Source organism: Corylus avellana, chromosome ca7 (assembly GCF_901000735.1).
Source record: "Corylus avellana chromosome ca7, CavTom2PMs-1.0".
Taxonomy (NCBI): Eukaryota; Viridiplantae; Streptophyta; class Magnoliopsida; order Fagales; family Betulaceae; genus Corylus; species Corylus avellana.
The window spans coordinates 1458009-1477377 of record NC_081547.1 but is presented as its reverse complement, the minus strand read 5'-3'; the positions used below and the strand labels follow the sequence as shown (position 1 = coordinate 1477377).

General features: G+C 35.8%; 1 protein-coding gene across 2 annotated transcripts; it reads left to right on the top strand.

Moving 5' to 3' along the window:
- Nucleotides 1–3946: 3946 nt before the first annotated feature.
- Nucleotides 3947–19286, top strand: LOC132186078 (histone-lysine N-methyltransferase SUVR5). Of its 2 annotated transcripts, XM_059599865.1 has the most exons (13): nucleotides 3957–4360; nucleotides 7612–8133; nucleotides 8758–9060; nucleotides 9189–9299; nucleotides 11113–11223; nucleotides 11667–14471; nucleotides 14842–15003; nucleotides 15951–16067; nucleotides 16133–16236; nucleotides 16314–16451; nucleotides 18164–18251; nucleotides 18628–18865; nucleotides 18984–19286. In XM_059599865.1, the coding sequence occupies exons 1-12, from the start codon at nucleotides 4223–4225 to the stop codon at nucleotides 18733–18735; spliced, it is 4707 nt and encodes a 1568-aa protein (XP_059455848.1). In that variant the 5' UTR covers nucleotides 3957–4222; the 3' UTR covers nucleotides 18736–18865; nucleotides 18984–19286. The 2 variants fall into 2 exon arrangements, with proteins under 2 accessions (XP_059455849.1, XP_059455848.1); XM_059599866.1 differs by lacking the exons at nucleotides 16133–16236; nucleotides 16314–16451; nucleotides 18164–18251; nucleotides 18628–18865; nucleotides 18984–19286 and having other exon boundaries at nucleotides 3947–4360; nucleotides 15989–16068.
- Nucleotides 19287–19369: the final 83 nt, after the last annotated feature.

Here is a 19369-nt window from a genome sequence, read left to right as displayed (position 1 = left end):
AAGCTTTATTTTAGCTAATGCACCTAATGCACCTTGCTCTGTTTTTCAGTAGAATTTGGTTTGGCTCTGTTTTAAAAAATAAAAAATAAAAAATTTCTATGGTTAAAAAAAATGGTAAAGGTTGTAAGATTGTTGGAGAAATCCAATTAATTTTTTTATTGGAGCTGTTTATTTGACCACAAGTCAAGAACCTTTTTTTATAAGAATCCCTTGAGCGGTTTAGGTTGAGAGAATACTCATAAGACACAATAAAAAGAAGTGGTAACTTCACTTTAGGCCACTAAATTATTACATAATTTGAAAAACCCTCCAAACTTCAAAATCTCTCAATTTGGACCCCTAAACTTTTAATTGCAATCAATTTGAACCCCTCCATCAATTTTTGTGGTTAAAACCCTTAAAAAGACAAAATTACCCTTCATTTTTTTTTTATTAAAAAAGAAAAAATTGACAAAAAAAAGTCACAAGGTGGCCCAACCGTGGGTCACCTTGTAATATATATATATTAATTTTTAATTTGAAATTAAGAGTAAATTGAGAATTTTATAAAAAAAGTTATGGGTATAAACACCATTGTCTCACTTTTAACATTTACAATTTGACGGAGGAGTTCAAATTGACTGTAATTGAAAGTTCAAGGGTTTAAATTAAGAGGTTTTAAAGTTTTGGGGTTTCTCAAATCGGATGATAATTCAGGGGTTTAAAGTAAAATTACCCCTAAAAATAATTAGGTAAAGATAAAAATTCTTTATTGTCTTTATTTTATATTGCCGTTATTGTGTGAATAACAAATGCTTATATGAAAAAGGGTTTTTCTTTCTACAAATATATATGGAAAAATTATATTTTACCCCTTAAAGTTTGAGGTGATTTACAATTCTCAAAAGTTTCAATTTTAGCAATTTACAACCCCCCCCCCCAAAAAGTTTCAAATTTTTGCAATTTGATCAATTGTATCCAAAACTTTTTATACTACCCATAATTTTTATTTTTTTATAAAAAAAATTCGGGGTGGCTCTTTGGCCATTTTTGCAACCCGAAATTTGTTTTTTTTTTTTTTTTTTTTTTTAATAAAAAAATTAAAATTAAAATTAAAAATTATGGGTAATATGAAATTTTTGAGATAATATTGGTCGAATTGCAAAAATTTGAAACTTTGGGAAGAGGGGGGTGAATTGCCAAAATTAAAAATTTAGAGGTCGAATTGCAGATCGTCCCAAATTTTTAGGGGGTAAAGTGTAATTCTCCCAATATATATCCTCATGATATTGACGCAACATGTTACATAACATATGTACAATTTACAAAACTCTAAACCACATTAGCAATTGTCGTTCATAAACTGATGGTTAAACAAAGTAAAAACCACATTGATGTCATGTTTTTAAAAACTTCAAGAACTAAATTGAAGTAATCAATGATTTATGAATAAAAATTAAAATTTAAGAGATAAGTTAATTACTAAAATCATATTTTGAATAAACCTTTACACAATTACACCTCATTCAATCTGAGTAATTTTTCAACCTTCAGAACTTGTAAAGCAAGGGTTATTAAGGGAAGAGCCAAGCCGCATAAAATTATCTTTAACTTTCAACTCTTTTTAGATAGATTAACTTTAAAGGAGGTCAAATAGAATAAAGGGTTCCAAAAATAAAGTTTAATTTATTTGTATTAATGCTCTCAATATTAGACAAGTTATTATTAAATTTTATGTGAGATGTGGAGTATGTGGTTATTATTAAATACATATGTTAACATAGTAATTAAATGATTACATTTATTATTTTGTGTGTTTAAATTTTTTAAATAATTAATGATTTAATATACTACCATGTTAGAAGTCTCAAGTTAGAATCTTGATTATATCACTTGTTGATGAGTAATAGTTGGTATTGTGTTTGTTCTTTTCTCCTAGTTGTATTTTGACAACTTTTGATATGACTCACAAATCCGATATGAACCAAATATAAAATTAACGGGTTATGATTGACGAGTCTAATCCGTATAATTAAGTTGGTCAGATTATGATTAATCTATATAATATTTTACTCATATTTCAACATGACCCAAATGCAACACATGAACACGAATTGCCACCATACCTAACTTCACCGAAAGCAAATTAAAAGACATAATAGCCACTTGGCCACCTTGGGGACGGAATACAAATTTTATTAGGGCAGCATAGAAGCAATACCAAATTTAAGTAATTTTGGCCCATGACCATGTAATCATGTATCAATTATACACAAATGGAGTAAAGATTAAAAGTTGATATATGTTTTAAGAGTATGTGATTATCATATGCTTTTTTAATAGGATTAACATATGAGAATCATACGCTTGTTTAATAAATTGAGTTGAAGAAATCAATCTTTAAATTTACATGTTCAAATTTTTCGTCAATTGAATACTATTTACTATTCAATCTAACATTCATGCGTTTAGTAGATTTATAAATTATAAGAAAACTAATATTTTTGTACATTTTCAACTGAGATGGGTTTTTCAATTTCTAATCACATGGATAATTAGGAATCATAACGAGTATATAGAGACCATATAATTTAGAAAAAGCTTTACTCACCTTTTAAAATTTTATCAATTTTGCAATCGTACTTTCAACCTTTAAAAAGTTGTAATGTCGGGTCGCTGACATTGAAAACTTTGTAATGTCAACCCACCCATATTATAATTTTTCATTAAATCATGTTAAAATTCTCAAAATATTTATTTTTAGAGAAAATTACAGTTTTCCCCTTCAAAGTTGACAGCGCTTTTCAATTCGAACACCAAAGTTTCAATTTTTGCAATCCACCCCCCAAAAGTTCCAAATTTTTGCAATTTGACTAATTTTATAAAAAACTTCCCATATTGCCCATAATTTTTATTTATTTTTATTTTTTATAAAAAAAATTTTAAAAAAATTCGGGGTGACTTTTTGGTCATTTGGTCATTTTTGCTAGTAGAGATTTCATGGCAGCCAAGCGTCAGACATTTACAAATTTTTTTATTTTTTATTTTATTTTATTTTTTTAATTAAAGAAGATAAACGTTAAAGAAGAATTCAAATTTGAGATATTAACACCAAATTTGAAACATTAGTACCAAATTTAGGATGATTGAATTTCTTTTGGGTGATACCATCCCTAAAGGGTTAACTTTTCGCCCCTAAGTTTTAGTTTTGAATTCAAAAATAAGTTTTGAGGCATTAAAAACTAAATATTAATTCATAAAAATTTAACTAACAAAAAAAGAAGAAGAATGAAATGGGGAAAGAGAGAGATTTTTACGATTTTTTTTTTTTATTTTTAAATTTTTAATAAAGCCATGTCAGACTTTGGCAAACACTTGTCTGACTCTTGGCAGCCAAATAGCAGGACTCCATTTTTGCACCCCCAAATTTTTTTTCGTTTTCATAAAAAAAAAAAAAATCATGGGTAATATGGAAATTTTGGAATGATATTGGTCGAATTGAAAAAAATTGAAACTTTGTGGGGGTGGATTGCAAAAATTGAAACTTTGATATTCGAATTAAAAACCCTGTGAACTTTATAAGGTAAACTGTAATTTTTTCTTATTTTTATTTTTAAATTAAAAATATTTATATTGATTGATATGACGTGTTTTAAAATTAATTATATTTATATTATTATATTAATTAATATAAAATATATGCAATAAATAAACATGGAGAATTATAATTAGAATGGGTCCTCAACTGTCAACAAACAGCGGTGCCGTACCGTGTGCTGGGGAACCCTTTTTTTATTTTTTTATTTTTTTTTAATTTATCAAAGGCTCTGATCCCTCCTTTCGGTGGACATCCACAGTGAGTCCGAAATCCCAATTCGCATCTCGATGCGTAATCTAAACCAGTGGCCCTAAAAACCATACTCGTAGCACAAAAAAAGAAAGCAAAGAAGCTCGAAAAACTCCCACATTTTTAGACCCATCACGCCACGTTATGGAAACAGCCTATAGAAGCGCGCTTCGCAATCCCCGAGCGTGGGTTCTCTCTTCCTCATTAACCCAACCCATCTCTCCTATCTATAATTAGGTCTTCTCTGTGTGCCGGATTAGACCCAGACCACTTCTTTGTACCACCCCCACACGTCTTTGTTCTCTAAATATCCCGCACCAACTTTTATTTGGGTATTTTTCATTTTGGTGACACGGGACAGGAAAAGCACACCTATGACTATGGGATATTGTGTGTATGTGTGAGAGGATTGACAGACAAGGGCATATAGCAGAAAATAAAAAGGGCACACAAAAATTTCAATCCCCCCAACCCCCACATTGCCTGTGGCCTCCGTGCAAAACCAACCCACAACCCAACCTTACACTATTAAAGGTAACATTACCCACTTCCCACCTCTCCAATTTTTCTCAGCATCTGTGTTATAGTTTCGCTTAGGGCATGTCATGTTTGTATGTATGTGTGTGTGAGTATTGCATATGTTACATCTCACAGTCAATGTTTTTTTGTGACCTAGCTAGCTCAGACCCCGAAAATTATTCATCAATAGCAAACAAAAGACAAACTATAGGGGAAAGGGGCACCAACCCCTCTGCGATCCCACATTCCAATTTGGGATTTTTGGGACATTGATTGTGTTATATTTGCTACATGACTTATTGTGATTGTGGGTTGATCTTGTTGATTTGGACGGACCTTTTCATGTTGTGCATGTTGACGATCTAGATAAAGGATGGTAATTGTAGGGTTTTAAAGCGTTTTTTTGTTGATGGGTAATAGTTAATTAGGGATTTTAGCTGAAACAATTCACCGGCTGATGTTGTTCCTGGTGGGTTTATGATTTTTATGGAGCGACGCGGGCTAGTGTAAAAGAATCTGTTATGTGGGGTTGTGATCTTTTTGAAGAATTCGCACTGTTAGTCGCATATACACGTCGTTTTTTTGCCTGTTGATTTCATTGTCAGATGGATTTTGATGCGCATGTTGGCTATTTGGGTTTCTGCCACGAGGAGGACCTCCATAATGTTTAATCAATTAGGTTGTCATTTATCAGTAATTAAATTGATTGCTTTTGGCTAAACCAATCCTCTGTTTTTAGTTTCAAAAAAAAAAAAACACACACACACACACAGAGTGTAGAGGGTAAGGTTTTCCAGAAATTAGTCATGAATGTTAAAAATTAGCATCGAGCTTCCTGGTATAAAAATATATGGGCAAGTATTTTTCAGGATGTATAATTCTAATTGCATGTGTTAGAATATGTATATTTAAAAAATTAATAAATTTCATATTTAGAGCTTATGGATATTTTTCTTCTTTGTTTGGGTGATTCAGTGAGATTGTGGAGTGCCTTTATGTTCCTTGAGTAAAATGACTGTAATAGTTTCCTAATTTGTTCTTTTTCTGTCACTTCCCCCCCTCCTCCCTTCAAATTAGGACCATTGGATTTGCAGAGAAGCCAATGAAAATGTGATTGATAGATAATATTTCTTTGGTTGCTAGATTAACAACCATAATAATTTTGGCACAATTACTAAGCATTTAATTTTTATGGATTTTGATTTAATGAATAATTATATACATGTAATTCATTCTTCTCTTTGGTTTGGTTGGTTTCAATGGCGGTGGAGGTTATATGTGAAGAAAAATAATCTTTAGCTTGCAATCTTAAAGCCTGTTTGAGATTGCGTTAAAAAGCTTAAAAAAATATTTTTAGTACCTAAAAAGCTATGCCGAACAAAAAGCTGGCCTGTTTAGTAAAATTTTTCAAAAGTACTTATTTGACTTTTTAACTCTAAAAATGGCAAAAACACATTTTTGGCAAAAATTTAAAAATGAAACTTTTGTCTAAAAGCTCTTTTTGACTTAAAAGCTATATTTCTCAGACACAATCCCAAACATGCTCTTAAGTTTTTGGGTTCACATGTCGACTTACTTTTACTTAGACTCTGGAATGCCCAAACTTGTTTACTGACTTGGGAATTAGAATCATTCTAAACTAGAAATAATTTGGAATTTGGTAATTAATTTATAAATATTGTGGCTGTAGTTTTGAAGTAACGAGGTTTGCTAAGAAACTTGAGAATGACGGGGGAAGAATAAAATTAAGAATGGACTTGGCAAGATTGTTCTTTACAATAATGGTATTGATAAATATTCTTAATTTTATTGCTGTGAAAATTGTTTTATTTTTATGGTGCATGTGGCAGTTTAACTAATTTTGGCTTTGTATGTGGTAATATGGTGCGCCATGTTTCCAGCCCAAAGCACATATTCATAAACCACTTGACTTCTTGATTTAATCCAGTCTCATAAATTTTCTTTAGGCAGAAGAGTGTATAACAGTTTATGAATTGACCTTGTGAGTAGTGCTTGGCAACCGTTGTATAAGTTATGTATCATTTCGGCAAAAGAAATTGATCATGATGTCTTAATTGAAAGTACTTTATTGAAATGTACATTTAAACTTAATGCATAGAGCATAATCAAGAACGCTGTCACTTTAGGCATGATGCTTCATCGTGTCAAAGGTTATGAAAATCTTGGTACAAGTACCAAAATACTGGGAAGCAACTGGTTTATTTCTTGAAATTGTTAGTTAGTCACATGGTTTCTTTTCTTCTGTGCTGCAAATTTTCTGTCACTTTCTGTCACGGGAATGGCATTTGAGCTCAACTTTAGGTTGGAATTTCAAAAATGCACTATCTTGTTTTTTCAATTCAACTTTATCAGGTCTTCAGCAGTGTTGGAGGGCAGAGAGAATGTTCGTGGGAGAGACGATTGCATTTAGCATATGCAACAAGCCTTTTAAATCCTAGGCATCCCTAGTGGGGCATGGCACCTCCCCAACCCCCACCCTCTCCCTAACCAAAATCTCCCCAAAGTCTCAAAGTTAATTCAGGCATTTTTATACAACAGCCATTTCCAATAGTTTTTGTCTAATTCAATTATTTGTCTTATAAATAATCATTAATTGTTTTTTGATAATTAAAGAGAATCACGTAGTGTCTTTTGTTGAATAAATGACACTTTGACTTTGTGCTGTGATTTTCCAGTAGACTTTGAATATATGTCACGAGTGAAGAATTAGATGGAAGGTTGCTTAAACAAATTAGGGGGAATGGGGAGGAGATCTCTAAGATGTGCTTTGGGCTTGAAACATGGCGCACATCTAGTTTGTATCCTCCATTTGCTTTCCTCTTTACACCCCACCCCACCAAAAAAAAAAAAAAGTCTCACCTCTTAATCTGTGGAAGCATATGTTTTAGCATGTTTGGTTGATCATATACATATTATGTCTCGCTACTTTGACATAAGTGATCTCCAACTGCAACGTGGATTATTGCATATATTGTGAGTCCAAGTTAGGCCACTTTGGTTTTTCACTGATTTCTAAGAAGTTTTATCTTTGTGATAGATTTGTAGATGTCACATTACACATATACATACCTCTCACAGTGATTCTTATTCTTCTTATCTTTTTAACACTCAATCCACCCCCCCCTTTCAGTTAGGAGGTATGCTCTGAATTTTGGTTTAGCTTTGTCCTTCACTTATATATTCGTTGGTATACTTTAGATCACATTTGTCTGACTCTTTCATGGGGTTGAGCTTTGTTTGACCAGAGAGGTGAGAGTTGGGGAATAGCCAGTGACATCATAAGCATCATATGGCATTATAAATTTCAGTCTAAAATCATGGAAGTTCTTCCTTGTTCTGGTGTTCAATATGTTGGAGAAGCTGATTGCTCTCAACCGAGTTCAGGAACGGCTTTTACTTATGATGGTGAATCCAATATCCTTGAACGTGGAAAACAAGATCAATTGGCAGATGGTAGACTGGATGACTTATTACTAAAAGTGGAAGGGCCTCAAATAGAAAAACAAGGTGAAGTTCAAGGGACAGTTGATGAATTGCCTACTTCAGAAGGCCACTGCAGTGGAGCTTCTTATTGTGGTTCCCATGATTTTGAAGATGATGATGTAAATACACAGAATTATTGCACAGAGCCTTGCATGGTCTCAGAGAACTCTCATATATTCGTGGATACCATTGAAGGTGAATTGCCAAACAACAGGGAGGAGGAGTCTTCTCTTTCAGAGCCCACATGGCTCGAAGGGGATGAATCAGTGGCCCTGTGGGTCAAGGTAACTGCTAATTTCTTTTGCTTTCAAAATTTTCCATAAAAAATCTGTTTTGTGAATACTGGTATTTGTTCCAAATCATATTTTGCAGACATGAACCTACTGGTTCTAGAAGGTTTGCCTACTGTATGCTTGTCTTTTTCTTTCTTGAGGCTCACTTTATACAACTGAGTGTGTTGAAAAATTATGGGGAATTGGAATAGTTATGATAAATTAACGCCTTCTATGTGGCGCCCACTCCCATGTTTCCCTTTCTCAACATAAAAATAACAAGGACTAAGCCAACTCAGGCTGTTGCAATTTTTAGTGTTCACTGTTCTGCTCTCTTGGTAGTTTCATTCGATTTTTCTAAAACAATTTGAACATGTAGTCTCATGGCTAGACACTGCCAGTCCACTCCTATGTGAGCAGCTCTGTGCTCATAATGCACTATCTTTTCTTCCCCCCCACCAATCATCTATTGGGGATATGCCTGAAATTTTGGCACATTGAGGTTCCAGGTCCTCGTTATTTTCTAAAATTTTGTTCTATGTTCTCTGTTTTCTAGTTTTCTTATGTGCCATAATAACTTGATAACACTTTCTAATATTGTCTCATTTCAACACTTAAATATTTTTCCAAGTATAGTGGAGAGGGAAGTGGCAGGCAGGAATCAGATGTTCGAGGGCTGACTGGCCGTTGTCTACTTTGAAAGCAAAACCGACACATGATAGGAAGAAATATATAGTGGTTTTTTTTCCACATACAAGGAATTATTCTTGGGCAGATATGCTACTTGTTCGTTCAATCAATGAGTTTCCACAGCCTATTGCATATAAGACACATAAAGTAGGATTAAAAATGGTTAAAGATTTAACCATTGCACGCCGGTTTATAATGCAAAAGCTAGCAGTTGGCATGCTGAATATTGTTGACCAATTTCATGCTGAGGTATGTAATTTGGTGCTCATATTTTATTTTCTTCATTTCTTTGATAGAAACTTTTGCTTTTCTTCTGCTCTTAGACTTCAGTTTCTTGCATGGTCATTCTTATAGGAGATTTACTCAAACTTGTGTAGGCTTTGATAGAGACTGCTCGTGATGTGATGATTTGGAAGGAGTTTGCTATGGAGGCTTCACGGTGTAATGGTTATTCTGAACTTGGAAGAATGCTTCTGAAGCTGCAGAAGGTAAATTCTGTGCCTGTTGATAGTCTAGGAAGTAGGATTAAAGTCTGTCCATTTCTTTAACCCTAATATGAGTTATGGCATTACCTTTGCTTTAGTGAGTGAGATATAACTTGTAAAGTAATGCTGAGAAGAGATCACTTTGGTGATAACAAATGGGATCCACCAATCAATGCCATGTCATCCAGATTAATTCTGCCCATATAAATACATGTAAAATAGATAAATAGTGAGTAGAATTTTTTCTTGAAATCAAAATCCAACACTCTCTTCTTCCCAAAAGTAAGTGTCTTAAGTTATTTTTTAGGAGTCTTCCAAAATAAGTGTCCACATTCCTGAAGTGGAAGTGTTTACTTTTTTTTTCCCTATAAATTACCCTTATCAATTTGAAAAAGTAAACAAGATTCTCATTTAAAGTTGTGCCCACCTCTAATAATCATACAATTTACAATGAAGACATGTATTTTGGGATAATATGAGTATTAATAAAATAAAGGGACCCCTCCATTATGAAACCAAATATGCGAATAGATAAGTGTGACATGACATGCCAAAAAATTTCCTCACCAAACAAAAAAAATGCTAATATCAAGTTGAAATCTACATGAGCTCTTTTTAAAACCTCAAATATATGTAAAGAGCTTGTATAATCTTCTTCCTATTAATTTAAAATGTCTGGAATTTCCGTGCTCCACTTTTTTTTTTTTTTTTTTGGTCTTAAATTCTATCTCATTGGTAAGTAGAACGATAAGGCATAATGTGTGTGTATCTGAAATATACTAAGTATGACTATTTATTTCATTTAGTGTGAGTATATGAAATCTCAGAGAGTTTTGTGATTCTTCAGTTGTTATGTTTCAAATTATGATTTATAGTTCTCTTATTTGCAACTCACATTTCATATTGCACTTCTTAGAAATTAATGCTTGTTAAAATTTTCATGTGCCTCTATTTATCAAAAAAAAAAATTCCTGTGCCTCTATCTTTCACTGCTCTAGATTCTCATATGCATCTAGAAAAATTATCTATCTGGCTCTTGAGTACTCGTGCAAGTTCAAATGCTGGTTGGGGTGAGTGGTGGAGACAAATTTTAAGGATGCAGTGAGATCTACTCATTGTGCGATGTTGTCGTACTTGCCTTGATGTTGTTGCTGAGTTCTGGCCATGTCCCTGGAACTGCCACTGAAATGAATCTGTCATGGTTTTTGTTGATGTTATGGCTGGTGTTCCAGTTAAGACCTGTGTGCTGCTGTTAGAAATTTTAGAGCGAAGCATGGCATTGCCTTTGGTGGCTATGCCTCTCAGTGTTTATTTCAAAGTCACGCATCTTTGCCTCTTACAGCTTATTATGCTTTTTTTTTTTTCCTTGATTTACACAGCAGATAATATGTTGTAAGCCAGTATTTGGAGTGAAATGTGCACTTTTCACCTTAATGTAGTTATTTGAATATTACCTTATTCATCTTTAGCGCTACGGTATCTGTTTTTCTTTTTCTTCTTCTTCTCCCTTTTTTTTTCCTGCCCTATTTTGCAACAGCCACTTCCCTGAGCATTTTCTTCAACTATGCCTTTTGTCCTAGGAGAAGTCGTGCATCATGATCTGATTAGGTTGATTATTGATGTTAGCATCTCTGATACACAATTGGACTTTGAGTGATACTCTATTATGTTTTTTGCATGGAGTGAAGGATTTACATGGGTAGGGGCTATCATGTGCTCAAGTCATGTTATTTGCTTATGATTAAATGCAACCTTTTTATCCTGTTCTTGATATATAGAGGTTGACAATGAAGAATGCTGCTTATTTCCTGAACAGATGATACTTCAGCGTTACATAAACTCAGACTGGCTACATCATTCTTTTCACTCTTGGGCACAAAGATGTCAGAATGTGCAGAGTGCTGAATCCATTGAAATGCTGAAGGAGGTGTGTAATATACTTTGCTTATATGATCATATTATAACATCTTAGATTGTTCAAGGTCCTCCTCATCATCCTTACCTTTCCAACTTCATCTTTATGTTTCAGTCTTGTACCCTATCACGTGTTTCAGAGGAAGACAAAAAATTGAAATCTTTGCTTGGTTATTGTTTTCCTTTTGAATTGAGAGAGCTGGTTCACCATTCTTCAGGGTGTGACCCTATCAAAGAATTTTGTTCTTTGAAGATTGTGGCTAGTTGATGAAGTTCACTATTTATATGGGACCAATTATTGCTTCTTTCCTCCCCCTGCCTAGTAGATATTGAATGAAGATACCATAACCAGTTTACTTCTCACACATAAATGGACCCATATGGTCTTGAGATAATTTAAAATTGGATCATTTCCTCAGAATTTTGGCTGATGCTTTTGTCCTTTCTGTTCTTCAGGAATTGTTTGATTCTATTTTGTGGAATGCAGTCAACTCTCTCTGGGATTCTCCAGTACAGCCCACATTGGGTTCTGAGTGGAAAACCTGGAAGCATGAAGTCATGAAATGGTTTTCGACGTCTCATCCAATATCCAGTGGTGGAGACGTGCAACAGCAGACCAGTGATGATCTCTTGACCACAAGTCTTCAAGTTAGTAGGAAGAGGCCAAAGCTTGAAGTTCGTCGTGCAGAGGCACATGCTTCCCAGGTGGAAACAATTGGATCTGGTCAGGCAATAACTCTCGAGATTGACTCTGCATATTTTAATGGTCATGACACTGTTAATGCTGCTACATCAGCATTGGAACCCTGTAAAGAGGATGATATAAAGGAGGTAGCTGCTCGTACAGATACACCTACTTGCGTGGCTGATAAATGGGACGACATTGTAGTTGAACCAGGAAATTCAGAGTCACTTCAAACCAAAGATCTGGAATTGACACCTGTGAATGAAGTGGGTGCGACAAATTCCTTAGAGCCTGGGAGTAAGAATCGACAATGCATTGCGTTTATTGAAGCTAAGGGAAGGCAATGTGTGAGGTGGGCAAACGATGGTGATGTTTACTGTTGTGTGCATTTGTCTTCTCGTTTTATAGGCAGCTCTGCTAGACCAGAACGAACTCTCTCTGTTGGTACACCGATGTGTGAAGGTACCACTGTTCTTGGTACTAGATGTAAGCATCGGTCTTTATATGGCTCCTTATTCTGTAAGAAACACAGACCTCAAAATGAAACAAAAGGGACATCAAATTTTCCTGAGACACTTAAGAGAAAGCATGAGGAGAACCTTCCCAGTTCAGAAACCACAGAATGCAAAGAAATAGTATATATGGGAGAAGTTGAAAGTCCCCTCCACGTGGATCCAGTCTCAGTTTCCGTTGATGCCTTTCATGGAGGGAACATCTTAACTGAAAAGCCTGAGCATCCTGGCAAGGATTGTAATGACATGGAGGAGCTGCACTGTGTATGCTACTACCTGCATGATAATCTCAATCCGTGTCTGGAAAGTCCAAAGCGCCATTCGTTGTACTGTGAAAAACACCTTCCAAGTTGGCTTAAACGTGCAAGGAATGGTAAGAATAGAATTATTTCAAAAGAAGTATTCATAGATCTTTTGAGGACTTGTGGCTCACAGGAGCAAAGGTTGCGATTACATCAAGCATGTGAGCTTTTCTACAAGCTCTTTAAAAGTATTTTATCCCTGAGGAACCCAGTGCCTAAGGAGGTTCAATTTCAGTGGGCCATATCTGAAGCCTCTAAAGATTTTAGTGTTGGTGAATTCTTTACAAAGTTGGTTTGCACTGAGAAAGAGAGACTCAGAAGGATTTGGGGCTTCAGTGCTGATGAAGTTGCACAAGTTTCCTCCTCTGTCATGGAAGAACCAGCGTTGTTACCAATGGCAGTTGATGGTAGTCATGATGACGAAAATACTATTAGGTGCAAAATTTGTTCAGAGGAGTTTATTGATGATGAGGCACTTGGTGGCCACTGGATGGACATTCATAAAAAGGAAGCACAATGGCTGTTCAGAGGATATGCCTGTGCCATCTGCCTTGATTCTTTTACTAATAAGAAAGTCCTGGAAACCCATGTGCAAGAGAGACACCATGTGCAATTTGTTGAACAATGCATGCTTCTTCAGTGTATTCCTTGTGGCAGCCATTTTGGGAACACTGATGAGTTATGGTTACATGTGCATTCAGTTCATCCTGTTGATTTCAGGCTGTCAAAAGCTGGTCAACAGCACAATCTGTCTGCTGGTGAGGGTTCTCCTCAGAAACTTGAGCTCTGCAATACAGCTCCTGTGGAGAACAACTCTGAGAATTTAGGTGGTTTCAGAAAGTTTATTTGCAGGTTTTGTGGGTTGAAGTTTGATTTACTACCTGATCTTGGCCGCCACCATCAAGCTGCTCATATGGGGCCAAGTTTAGTAAGCTCTCGCCCTTCAAAGAGAGGAATACGTTATTATGCTTATAGATTAAAATCTGGAAGACTCAGCCGTCCTAGAAATAAAAAAGGTCTGGCAGCAGCATCATATAGGATCAGGAACAGGGCCACTGCTAGTATGAAGAGACGCATCCAGGCGTCAAAGTCACTTAGCACTGTCGCAGTAAGTATACAGCCTCATGTAACTGAGGCAGCTAGTCTGGGTAGATTGACAGAATCTCACTGCTCTGCAGTTGCAAAGATTTTGTTTTCTGAGATTCAGAAGACAAAACCTCAGCCCAACAACCTTGACATTTTATCTACTGCTCATTCTGCCTGCTGCAAGGTCAGTCTCGTGGCGTCCCTGGAGGGGAAGTATGGCGTCTTGCCAGAACATTTGTATCTGAAGGCAGCCAAGCTCTGCAGTGAGCATAGCATTCAAGTTGACTGGCACCAAGAGGGGTTTATATGTCCTAAAGGTTGCAAGGCATTCAAGGACCCATACTTGCTATCTCCACTGTTGCCTTTTCCACATGGGTCTGTGGGGTACAGATCGGCACATCCATCGGATCCTGAAAACAATGAGTGGGAAGTGGATGAATGCCACTGTATCATTGATTCTCGTCATTTGGGACAGAATTCCATGCAAAAGGCAGTTGTCTTGTGTGATGATATTAGCTTTGGGCAGGAACTAGTTCCCGTGGCCTGCGTTGCAGATGAGGGTTTCTTGGATTCTATTCACATCCTTGCAGATAACTCTGATGGCCAAAATGTTTGGGAGAGCTTTACCTATGTTACGAAGCCGTTGCTTGATCAATCTGTTGGTCGTGATACAGAGGTAGCTTTATCTGGAACATGATATCCTTTGTATAATGCTATGTAATTTGGGTGCTAGATTATGTTAATATATATTGTGGTTTCCTCGTTTTATATGCATGTTATTGTCAAATGACTTGTGAATTAGACTGAAGATGCGTAGTCGATTCTCCTACCTTGGAGATACATGTTGAATGACCTGATTGTCATCGCGTCTTATGCATTCACATGAAAGTTCCCTATACTCGTTTTCCTCTTGCCCTTCCTTCTATCCTTCTTTCTGTCTGACACACGAATGCACACACTAATTAGTGCTCAAAATGCAGGGTGTGCATATTTCTATAACCTTGTTTGGTATGTGAGTTTTTTTCCTTGTTTCCTTCTCTGCGCAGAGCTTACAATTGGGGTGTGCCTGCCCATATTCAACATGCTATCCTGAAATGTGTGATCATGTGTATCTTTTCGATAATGACTATGATGAGGCAAAAGATATTTACAGGAAACCCATGCGTGGTAGGTTTCCATATGATGACAAAGGCCGGATTGTTTTGGAGGTAATGTAATTTTATCGACCTTCAACCTCCTTTATCATCTAAACAACCCCCCCTCCCTTCTTTTAGATCATACTTTTTTCAATGATCACACATGGTGTTAGCATGTTCCCTAGCTGCAAGAAGCCTAGGCTATGTTGGTTAGTGTATTTGGGAAAGTGTATTTTGTTTTTGGTCTGAAAAAGTATTTTGCTGTGACATAAAGGTGAGAAGTGTTTTATGGTGGGGTCCACATTTGAGAAAATGTTTTTTATGGAGTACACCTGTTTATTTTGGAAAAACACAAACAGTGGAGGAGAGAGATGGCTACGCAGCCACCTCTAACAATGACAAAGGTGGCCGCATGGCCACCCCTCTCCACTGAGGGTGGCCACAAGGCCACTATAGTTAGCTGCTACCCTTGCAAAAGTTAAGCACAAAGTGTTTTGTGTTTTAATTTGTTCGTTAATGTATTTGAGAAAAGTGTGTTTTTCAAATTGAAAACAGAAAATACTTGGAGAATACCTTGTCAAACATAGCCCTAGTATTTTCTTTCATCATTGTTGCTGGTTATTGCTTGTTGTTGTTTTAGATGTTGACTGCTGTTATTTCTGCCTTCGCTATTGCTTGGCATGCAATAAATCTTTTCCATTCTTTTGATTGTGTAAGTGAGAACGACATAGAAAGCATTAACTTGATTTGATGCTTGTAATCAGTAAATCTTGGGTTGGCTTAGAAAGTTTTACTATCCACAACTTTTGCTAGAATGGTATATAGCCTAGATCATTTGCCAAAGGTGATCACTAGGTTACCAACATTGGTAGCTTGCATTATGAGTTCTCATTTGTGACAAGCATCCCAGGGCTGTTACTCTGGCTTACTTGCTGTACACCAAGCCCCCACCCATCCCCACCCTTTCCCCCCTTTTTGGTAAGTCTGCTAAATTTCACTTTTCTCATGAAACCCTGCAGGAAGGTTACCTTGTTTATGAGTGCAATCATATGTGCAGTTGCAGTAGAACCTGTCCAAATAGGATATTGCAGAATGGAGTAAGAGTGAAGTTGGAAGTCTTCAAAACAGAGAAAAAGGTAGTATTTTCATTGTTGTACTGTTTTCAAGAGTCTATATTAACACTCTCCATGTTGATTCGCAGGGATGGGCACTCAGGGCAGCTGAAACAATCCTGCGTGGCATGTTTGTATGTGAGTACGTTGGGGAGGTCTTAGATGAGCAGGAAGCAAACAAGAGGCGCCACAGGTTTCACATTTCTTCTGATAGGTGCTGTTTTTGTTTACTTTATGTTATATATATTAAACGGACCCTTGTATTGTCAGGTATAGGAAAGAAGGTTGCAGTTATCTGTATGCCATTGATGCTCATATGAATGATATGAGCAGACTGATGGAAGGACAGGTCCCATATGTGATTGACGCGACACATTATGGAAATGTTTCACGGTTCATCAATCACAGGTGAGAAGAGTTCTTGAGTTTTTTTTTTTTTGTTTTTTGGTTTGCAATTTTATACCTATTTCATAAGGCTTTGGATTTAACTTGGCCACATATGCTTCCCTCTAAACGAGCAATTTGTGGGCTACAATGTTGCTTTAAACTCAAACTTGTTTTCCTTGAAGTTTCCAGGCAAAGGTCTTGAATCAAAAGGCTATAATCTTGAGCTATTTTTCCATTGATACTTATATGTAGAATGATAAATTTTGAACAGTCTCGTAGTTGTTTCTCTAGTATTATGCACCCACCTGAGCAATATGATGGTCATACTTGAAACTAACACAATTTATATTAAGTTATGCACTTGTGTCTAATACGTGCACCACCACCAATAGCTGTTATAATGGTAGTGATGCAACAGTTTAAGGTATAATCATTGGTGATGCAATAGTTTTTTTTTATAGGTAATATCAATGTATTACCTATCAAAAAAAACTATTCATCACCAATGATTATACCTTAAGGTATAATCATTGTATTTTGGTAATTGCATAAAAAGTTTCTGTTAAATATTGGTGTTTCTACAATCATGTTGTACAATAGTTTCTTAAATAAACATGAAGAGGACTGGAAAAATAGTTTCTGAAGATGGGTTTGGACGTATAGAGACCATTTACCATCGCCACTGCACCATCACCATTGTCAGCATTGCATCTTTGACACTGTCGCATACCTGCACTGCCACAATCACTATGCAGCACCATCCCCTTTGACGCTCTCTCTCTCATGCACTTACAAGCCGCTTGTAGAGCTCAGCATATTGTTTTGAAGTACTGTTTTTTGAGTTCTTGGCATCTTGTTGAAAATAATGATGCAGATTCACTGTTTTGAATTGATATGTCCCAAGTCTAAAGCTCCTTAAGCTTTAATTGCTGATCCACAAGTTTCAACTTGTTATTGTTTGCTATGGTTAGTAAATATTGGGCCTGTTTGCTAACTCTTTCATTTTTCCTTTTTCCTTTCTACCCAAAAAAGTCAAAACATTAGAATCAACTTTCCTCACAAAAAACTCCAAACTCTTTTTACCTTTATGTCACATCAAAATACTTTTTCAACCAAAACACAAAAAACATCTCTTAAAAAGGGTTATCAAACCCTACCAATTACTATTTCGCTATAATATGTGCACTTCCAGAGAACATGCAATTTTCTGAATAGCAAATGAGTTTTGCTTCCAATTAATGAAGCAGAATATTTTTTGATTGTCAATCTTAATATTTACCATTTTTATTGATTAATGCCTTTTTCTATTCTACACGCTATCATCACTGTTCAAGGTACTTTCCTAAGCCTTCTCTTTAACTGTCAACCACTTTTCCCTATATAGTAATTATTTCCACTTTTGTACTCAATTATTCTGTGATGTTTAAATTGTAGAATTGCAATTTCAACTCGGTTCCAATTACAAAAGAATTAGAGTTGAAATTGCAATTTGAAGCCTTACTTCCAATTCCACACACCAATCAGACCCTTGAGGAAGTTATGGCTTGAGGCAGAGGTAAACAGTGGAAAGGTTTTTGTGCGCTGACTAGCGAGTTGATGCTTTATTGACTGGATAATTATCAATTACAAAAAGAAAGGCTTTTTTTTTTCCTCCTGTTCCTATTTTGCATTCAGCTACTCTAGGCATGTTCACCTTTCACTTTACTAATGATATCTGTTGCTGTTGCTCGTAGCTGCTCGCCAAATCTTGTGAATTACCAAGTTCTTGTAGAAAGCATGGATAGTCAGTGTGCACACTTTGGTCTTTATGCCAGTCGAGATGTAAGCACTTTTCTCCCTGTTTTTCATATAATGTTTGTCCATATGCTGAAACTTGGGATGACCTGGGCAAATATGTTCTCCAATATGGCTTTCAAGATGATTAATTGCTCCTGTTCTTATGGAAGAAGTTATTTTCTGGAGGCCTTTAGTTGGTCTTGTCCTGACTCTTGGCCTGCTCATTGGCCAAGATGCAGTGCAAATTCATCCTTCCTGATTTGGATGGACATAATAAGTCTGCTATATGCTTTCCCTTGGATGATGGCGCTCAATGAGAATTTATATACAACTTGTATTTACCCAAATAGTATGCTTGCAGTGGAGACTGTCCTTTTTAATATATATATATATATATATGTATTTAATATTTTATGAGCAGATAGCTTCGGGTGAAGAACTGACATTCAACTATCGGTATCAACTACTGCCTGGAGAAGGACATCCGTGCCACTGTGGAGCTTCCAACTGCCAGGGCCGCCTTTATTAAATATTTGATCAACCCCAGCACTCTCTGCCTCTCCTTTCTGGACAATCGGGTGCTTAAAATTTTATTGGTGGAGAATGGGAGAAGCTGAGATGGGGGAACATCAAATCAGTTGACAACAATGTTTATTGAGGTTTTATCTAACTCCTCATCCTGCATTTGCTATATATATATATAGCGTACAACTTTTCCCTTTTGTAGATTAATTATAACATACGCTTACACTTTTTTGGTTTATACTTCTGCCTCAGGTAGATTACATGTTTCTTTGAAGAAACGAGGACGAAACCCCCCTTTTTCGTCATTTTTTTTTTTTTTTTTTAATTTATAAATTTGGCAAATTGTTTTTATTTTCCAGAGCTGCTGTTCTTGCTTATTAGCAAATTGTAAATGGTGTTCTCAATGTTTAAAGTTCACTTTGATAGGAATGCGTAAATGGCTAGTGTTTTAAATCTAACTTGTAACAAATTTTTTTTTTTTTTTTTCTTCTATCATTCATGGTATTACTATTTCCGTTTCAAGATTTAAGGAGTCTCCAATCACCATTATTCTTACTCCTTGTTCATTTGCTTCAACTCTTATTGCATATTTAACAACATTTGAGAGCATCTAGTGACAGAGAGATACTGTGGATACT

Bases quoted from the DNA above. Each gene is read 5' to 3' on its own strand.
- LOC132186078 (XM_059599865.1), top strand. From the start codon at position 4,223: ATGTGTGAGAGGATTGACAGACAAGGGCATATAGCAGAAAATAAAAAG. The intron at 11,224-11,666 runs GTGTGTAATATA...TCTGTTCTTCAG, and splicing joins CCATTGAAATGCTGAAGGAG to GAATTGTTTGATTCTATTTT. The intron at 18,252-18,627 runs GTAAGCACTTTT...TTTTATGAGCAG, and splicing joins GTCTTTATGCCAGTCGAGAT to ATAGCTTCGGGTGAAGAACT.